The sequence below is a fragment of the Hydractinia symbiolongicarpus genome, chromosome 9, assembly GCF_029227915.1.
Source record: "Hydractinia symbiolongicarpus strain clone_291-10 chromosome 9, HSymV2.1, whole genome shotgun sequence".
Lineage (NCBI taxonomy): Eukaryota > Metazoa > Cnidaria > Hydrozoa > Anthoathecata > Hydractiniidae > Hydractinia > Hydractinia symbiolongicarpus.
The window spans coordinates 22,637,160-22,645,501 of record NC_079883.1 but is presented as its reverse complement, the minus strand read 5'-3'; the positions used below and the strand labels follow the sequence as shown (position 1 = coordinate 22,645,501).

At 30.3% G+C, this 8,342-nt stretch overlaps 1 protein-coding gene across 1 annotated transcript; it reads left to right on the top strand.

Moving 5' to 3' along the window:
- Positions 1–2,335: 2,335 nt before the first annotated feature.
- On the top strand, positions 2,336–6,967 carry LOC130656790 (uncharacterized). Its single transcript, XM_057459711.1, has 2 exons — positions 2,336–3,218; positions 3,736–6,967. Exons 1-2 carry the CDS (start codon positions 3,110–3,112, stop codon positions 5,199–5,201), a joined length of 1,575 nt encoding a protein of 524 aa, XP_057315694.1. The 5' UTR covers positions 2,336–3,109; the 3' UTR covers positions 5,202–6,967.
- The last annotated feature ends 1,375 nt before the right edge of the window (positions 6,968–8,342 follow it).

The window sequence follows — 8,342 nt, the reverse complement described above, 5'->3', positions numbered from 1 at the left end:
TAAAGCCCACGGAAAACTCCATTTTGAATTTTGATGGTGTTGGCAATGAACAGTTAACACACAATTTTTTTATAGAAAAAAATTGTTTACCTGTTGCCTCTATTATGCTGAGCTTGTAACGCTGATCAAGAAAATGTATAGGATCGTGTGCTTTTGACAAACAGTTAAAAAGATATTTGGTTTTAAACCTTTTTTTACGACGTCATAAACCTGTCTGTTCCAAAGCGAATAGGTTGAGCCAGCTTAGAAAATTAGTTCAAGGTGGTCCGTACTTATCCGTGTGGGAGGTGATGTTAGCAGTTATTTGACCCGAAAGTTAAAATGGCAATATCTTCACTAATTTATTTAAAAACATTGATGTCAATTTAGTTTATTGACAATGTGATGTAACGACAAAATAAATTATTTGTAGTTTAGCAAATAAGATATAGTTTCTCACTTATTCTACAGGTTTAAAAAAATGCATGTCAGAATTGCCTCTTACAAACAGACACAGTTAGCATATTGTTAAATAAGATAATATCATTTACCAATTTATCACTTTATGTTATAATTAAAATTGTTAACCGTCTGGATTTTGATGCGGGCAATACAGGGTTTTAGGCATTCTGATTGGCTTAGCGCTCTTGACGACGGGCTGATATGTAGCGGTATTGCCCGTCGTCAAGAAAAATGGTAGCTTAAAATGTAAACAAGCACGAAAAAACAAGTTTCAGGAAGCATTTCGAAATGATTATTATCAAGTCTTACAATACATTTATCAAAAAAAACATTTTCATAGCATAGAAACAAAAACAATGTCAAGTTTAACTGTTAAAATAACCAAACTCGGCAACATTCTGTCTGGATGCTTCTTCAACATACTAGTTGACTAGCTAGCTGCTACATTGTCGATAAAAAAATGATGTTTTGATATCCAGTTTTATCAAAAATTTATACTAAATACAGGACAACGAATATATAACAAATTCCTCGTCATTTTCAGACTCGTTCCTTCGGCTTTTTGGTTACTCAATCAATATAAAGATCGTTGAAGCCCATGTTATTCAAGGCTAGCAAGTTAAAAATTTACTTTTTTAGTTGCACATTCAACTTTTCACATTCTTCTTTAAGTGTCAAACATCGTAATGTTTTGTTTACAAAGATTTATTCTTTAGGCACTTTCGAATTCTGCATGGAATGTTTGTTTTTAGACAGGACTGTTTCGAATTTTGACCTCGAATGTTAACGAAAGTAGTGCTAGTGGATTATATTATTATAAGAACATTAAACCAAAATTCTTATTTTTATCTAACTTAGACGGTTAACAAATACAATAATAACCGATTACCCCGTGCTGTACCAAAAATATCGCCCTCGGTCATTGCACTGACCTCGCAAGCTCAGACAGCACTTAGACCTCGGGCGATATTTTGCGGTGCAGCCTGGGGTAATCAGTTATTATCGTATTAAGATAAAAGCCAATAATGTAGTTGTTTTCAATTTTTCCAACCATGTTAAATGAAAGGTTTAAAAAATGATTAAAGTGAACATGCTATTTGTGTAAGTTTAGCTAAATCATTGAATCATGTAGCTGAATGTTTTTTTTATGTAACATTAATGTTGGATTGTAGTTATTGTTTTTTTAATTATTCTGTAATATTATGCAAGAGGAGTTTATTTTATAGTGATTTATACAAATATAACTGGAAGTAAGTTCACTATTTGCAACTTATTTTTAGCAGACATTTTTTAGCATTTTTTCTCATTTCAACATAAATCAATCACTTTGAAACTGCTTAAACTGGAAATTTTAATAATAGCATCTGTTTTGAAGATCTCTAGAAAAAGATTATAACACAAAAGAGATGAATCACAAGAATTTTTTATTTGTAAATGTATTAGTCCACCATCTTCTTTTGTATTGTTTATCTTCTCTGTGTTTATATTACATTATTTAAATGCATTTTTATAGTTTTTGTTTTGTTAGTTTGTATCACTTGCTGATGTTAACAGTTGTTTTACACATTTTTTATAAACAATCCCAAATTTATGCAATCATCCCAAAAATTGTGAGAATTTTATGCAATTGCTTAGCAATCTCTGTTACCATTATTTGTGCTAAATTCAAATAAAATCTACAGAATGGCTAACATGCATAACTGATAAAATAGTACTAAAAACGACATAAATACCTTGACTATATACAATGCCTAATTAAAATACCCAGGTAAACAATGACTAAGCAATATTTGAAGTAATTCCCAATCAGTAGCTAAAGAATGTTTAGGGCAAAGTGTGAAAAATCAATTGTTCATATAAAAAAGTGTATTGAAAATATGTCACAAAATTCCACAACTAAATATTTTTAGATGGCTACCTTACAAAGCATTATATTACAATATCAAGAGTGGTTTCGACTTGGTCTATTACACCATGAAGTATTAAAAGAAATCTTATTAGAAACATTTCATAAAAGTTTTTCAACTAGTCCACAAGCATTATACTGTGAGCTTGACAATGGCCACCGAAAAAAGTTAGATAAGTTGTTAAAAAAAGGTGTTATAAAGCAAGATCAGTATGATTTAATTTTCACACCTGGAAAGAGCGAAACTAATTCATCAAAATTTGATGTTACATTACTTGCTTTATTAATAAAATAAACTGCTGCAAGAAGATAGTTAATCCCTTAAATGGTTGGAAAGAGCCAATTGCACCTACAGATCAAACATCAGGTGCAAATGTGATTCGAGCAAGAGATTGGAGAAATTGGCATCATCACGTTGATCCAAACAGTATCGACTCATCATTGTTTACTTTGAAATGGAATGAGGGAGTAAATATAGCAAAAAGTCTTGGTTATATTGGTGACACTAGTGCATTACTGACTGCTTCATTGGATGTTGGTAGAACATCAGTTTTAGAATCGCTGGTGGACTGGCTAAAACTTGATGTGGTTGACTTAAAAAAAAAAGTAAACGATAACAAGGATAATATTACAAATTTATGGAGTAAATACCACAAGATTGAAAAGACATGCTCTGACCTTGGTGATCACCTTAGAAGTTCACTTTCTAACAATATAGCAAAAATTAATGAGATAATTGAACAGTTGAGCGAAGTAATAAAAATGCAAGATGAGCTGCGGCAGTATTTCACAAGACTGGAAAGTGTGGAAGCGAAAGTAGAAACGATAGATAAAAGAGTACACATTGTCGAAAAAACATTAGCTGTTCAAGGTAAAAATTAGAATTTCGGTGGCTTTTGTGCTGTGTCTTTAGGCATTTAGTACTCATAATCACATGTTTATAAGGCAAACTTTAAAATTGATAAATTTAATTTATTTTATTAAATTTAACAAATTTACTTTTTTGAAATTTCGCTAATTGAATGAGGTTCATTTATCCCAAAATTCTTGTGATGAGTCACTAAGGAGTACACAACAATCATTAAATAAATAAGACATATCTTCTATCTTCTCTGCCTAACGAATAATGAGTAATCAAAAATCTTTTTACTCCCACATACGATTTACGAAAATGAACATCGCTCAATGAACATTCAAATATTATTTTTTCATAGATCTGGTTTTATATTTTGTTTATTCTAAACTTTCAAAGCTAAACTTTACCACATATAAGTAGGATATAGGCTTGTCAGCATCTATGCTTTTTAATGGTAGAGTTTAACTGGAAACGTGTTTTAGTAATATTTTTCATAAATATTTGTGTTAGCTCTTCTTAATGTTTATTTAAGGCCTTCAATCAACTGTGTGTGATCATTTTTTGGATGTACCTCTTAATGTACCAAACTTTACTGGACGAGAAGACATTTTGAAAGATATTTATTCAAAATTACCTGAAGATAACAGCGATGATCTGTTTACTGCAGTATGTTTGAATGGCTTAGGTGGCGTTGGAAAGACTTCAATTGCTGTTCGGTATGCTCATTTAAACCGACATAATTATGAGAGTATTTTGTGGTTGCAAGCAGATGATTTACACAACTCATTGCAAACAATGTGTGAATATTTTGACATAAGCTCCAATTCCCAATCCAAACCCAAAGTTATGGTTCAAAAACCATGTCGAAAAATTAAAAAATCAAAATGTTTATTTGTGTTGGATAATGCTAAAAATTTTAATTCAATTGATGCATATTTAAAAAATCTAAATTTGGAGAAAAAGCCTCATGTTATTGTAACCTCCCAACAGAGTGATTGGTCTAATTTGGGTGGGGGACAGATCACAACGGGTGTTTTTACTGAGACTGAAGCAATCAAATTTTTTGATGAAGTAGCAACCGACATGAATAGTGTAAAGAAACTTGTGGAAGAATTGGAAAATTTGCCATTAGCCATGCAGCTGTCTTTGAGTTATATCAAAAAACATTCTATGAGTGTTGCAAAATACCTTGAAGCATTTTGCGAAGAAAAAAGTCAGTTGTTTCATGAAAACACTACTAGCAATAAAGCACTTTTAACAGTTTGGAAAATGGCATTTGAGAAGCTGAAATTGCATGAAGACAGAGTTTCTATTAACATTTTGAATATGATGGCATATATGAATAACACTTTCATAAACATGAATACTTTTTTGTTTTATGATGAAGTACTAAATGAAATAATGTTAAATCGTGTAGTTGATATTCTGTGTGAATATTCTCTGGTTACAAAGAGAGATACAAACTTAAAGACAGGAAAAGTGGTCACTATACATAAGCTTATTCAGAGAGTATTGAAAGAATTTGAAGAATTGTCAAGCCTCGATTTAGATCATCTTAGTTTGTTAATTGAAATCTTAAAATCAGTCTCCACGCAACAAACAAATGAGTTTGACATCGACAATGAAAACTTGTGGTTTATACACATGAAACATGTATTTAATAACAATGAAGTACAAATAGAAACTTTGCCTGGAAAATTTCAGACAGTAGCTATTCAGAGAGGTGAGGAAGCTATAAGGCATCATTATGTTGTTGAATATTTGACAGTAAATTTCAATAGTGAAAATGTAGACTCCCCTTTAGACTGTGTATTCGTTTTAGCAAATTGGATGAAAGAACATTGCCATTTTAATGAAGCATTTCGCATTTTAGATGAAATGATAGAAGGTGTACACAAAGAATGTACAGAAGTAGAAAAAACTTCTACTATGTTTTTATTGTTTCAGATGAGATGTATTTCTCTGAAATATGACAGTGGCCATAAAAAGAAGCAGTAGAACAATTTAATAAAGTTAAGGATTACTCGTATGTAGAAGGCAATGTGGATATTACTGTGGAATTGACACAAATACACGCTAAGTTGTTATCATACAACTTTTATGATGTTAAAACAGCACTAAAGTTATTAGATAGAGCTATTGAGTTATGCTTGAGTAATTCTAGTGGAAAATACGAAAAATATCTTTCACTTTTAATGTATAAATGTAAAATATTTTGCAGTATTCTGAACTTTGAGAGTTGCATGGTCATAATTGCTGAACTTGATGACTTGTTTAAAGAACATGGTATTCCGGAAAACCATAAGCTCATGTTTGATTTAAAGAAAGTAAAATGCGAGTATTTTTTTTATAAACAAGAATTTGAAGAAGCATACAAGATATGTTTGAATCTGTTAGAAGCAAATTTTAATTATAATTCAGTTTCTTCTGCCAAACAGTATTTAGTTAAAATTTTTATACTGAAGGGAAAGTATAAAGAAGCAATAGCTATGTGTAAAACACCAATACCAGATCATATTAAAGAAAAATGTAAAACCCGTCCATTTGACTTTTACAATGATGCATTGGATATCAACTGTTATAAAGGACTATCATATTTCTGTCTTAATCAGTTGGATAAAGCCTTGTCTTCTCTTAATGATCTTTATAATGATGACATTTCAACTAAATGGCTAAATGAAAATGGATTGAACCTAAAAGATGCCATTGATGTAATTAAACAGTTAAAGAAATATCAGGAAAAAGCAAGGCGACTTCACCAGTCTGGGCAAAATAGAGAGGAGCTTCAGAATATCCGGCGTGATACATGTGCTCAGTATAAAACATTATTACTGAAATTTATTTGGTAAGAGATGTTTACAACCATGGGCTTCAGGAACTGATAATGAACTGAAAAGAAAAGTCAAGGCAACTTGAAGTGTTAAAATATATCTGCAGTTGTACATAAAACAACATACATAAAAGGACAATGATTTATGAAAGTGTATGTGTAATAAGAAAAATGTGCATTTATGCCGCAAGACAATAAAATTAAAAATATAGATTTTGATGTAAATTTTCCGAGGTTTGTAAAATAAATTTAAGTACTTTTTTAATTATTTGTTTAAAGTTAGCTTGATGTCTCTGAAGCGTATACATTTTAATCCTGAGGGTACCTAAAGTTTGAAATACCCAGGTTAAGATATTCAAATCTCAAAATACATAAGTTTTCAAAGTTTTCTTTTAATATGTACATTAATACACGAAAAGATGAGTAGAGATCTAATGTATACGCTTGGATCATGAAACTCACTAAATTAATATTATTATCCTTAATCTAATATAGAAATGGAAATAAGGATTATAATAGTAATAAGAAAGACATTTAAATTAATAGAATCACATTTTTTGCAGAAGTTTAATTTTAAAGGGCAAAGTTTCCTTCTCTTATTTTTTTAACTTAGGCATATGTTTGGCTATCTTTGTATTGCAGGGCAATAAATGGCACTGTTAGAAGACCTCTTTTGGATTGAAAAAAATGGCTATGGTTTTGATTTATGGGAATAAATTTTTACGGTGTGGAGACCGTTTGTTTCGTTGAAAGAAATTCTCAAGTTTAAACTTAATAAAGAAAGTTCCAGGCCAAATCTTTCAATCAATCGTCACGCTGTAAATTAAGGAAGAAATATATTTATATTTTTTTAGTCAACAATTTTACATATAATGTAAAAGTAGCATTTTTTTACCATTTTTATTATTTTAAATTTTATATTATACGTTTTATTTTATCCACTCTACTTCAAGTATTTGCAAAGCTAGTCAATAAGCCCATGGATAAATCCACTTTGAATTTTGATGACAGTGGCAATGAACTGTCAAAACACTAATTTCTTTTAGAAAAATTTTGTTTACCTATTGCCTCTATTATGCTGGTCTTAAACACTGATCAAGAAAAAATAGGATTGTTTGTTTTTGACAAACAAATTGAAGAGATATTTGGGTTTAAACGTTTTTTGATGAAGTTGTAAACATGTCTGTTCCAAATCCGATTCTGTTGAGCCAGCTTAGAAAATTGGTCCCAGATGGTCCCTAGCTATCCATACGAGAGGCGATGTCAGTAGTTATATGGCAACAAAGTTCTTCACTAGTTTATTTAAAAAGATATTATTGACAATGTGATGTCACGACTTAATTAATTAATTGTGGTTTAGCAAGTTTCTCTCTTATTTTAAATGCATGTCAGAATTGCCTCTTACAAACAGACATAGTTAGCGTATTTTTTTATAAGATAATATCATTTACCAATTTATCACTTCATGTTATGATTAAGAAGATAAAAGCCAATAATGTAGTTGTTTTCGATTTCTCTAACCATGTTGAATGAAAGTTTTTAAAATTGATTAAAGTGAACATGCTATTTGTGTAAGTTTAGCTGAATCATTGAATGTTTTTTTTATGTAACATTAATGTTGGATTGTAGTTATTGGTTTTTAATTATTCTGTAATATTATGCAGGAGGAGTTTATTTTATGGTGCTTCGAGTAAATATAACTAGGAGTGAGTTTACTATTTGCAACCTATTGTCAGAAAGCAATTTTTTTTTATTTGAACATAAAGGGGACCCATCAAGAATTTTAAAATGGCTTTAATTGGAAAATTTAATTACAACAACCTTTTTAAAGGTTTTTAGAAAATGTGTATATCACAAAGGAAATGAATCACAAGAATTCTTTTTTTGCAGGCATGTTAGTCCACCATCCTCTCTTGGTGTTAGAAACACGTGCTACAGTCCTAAGTTATTCAATTACGTAGGAAACAAGTTGTTGAGAAATACATGATGTTAGTACTGCTGACCTTAACAGTTCTTTGGCCATCATCTCTCAAATTAATAAATTGTTTAGGGAACTAAACATTTTTTTTAAAAACCATTGACTAACAAATGAATTAAAAATACTATAAAATGCAAGTACTTTTTTTAAAGAAGAATTTAAAGAAGCATGTAAGATATATGTACGAATCTGCTGGAATTGAGTTTTGAATATAATTCAGTTTCTCTTTCCAGAATGCATTTACCTAGAATTTATTGGTTGCAAAAATGTATATAGAGGCCATAAAAATTTGACAAGCCAGTACCAAATAATATAAAATAAAAAGGCTGAG

Excerpts from the sequence above, each read along its gene's own strand:
- LOC130656790 (XM_057459711.1), top strand. The coding sequence starts at position 3,110 with ATGCAAGATGAGCTGCGGCAGTATTTCACAAGACTGGAAAGTGTGGAA. Across the intron at positions 3,219-3,735 it reads AAAAACATTAGCTGTTCAAG|GCCTTCAATCAACTGTGTGT; the intron begins GTAAAAATTAGA and ends TGTTTATTTAAG.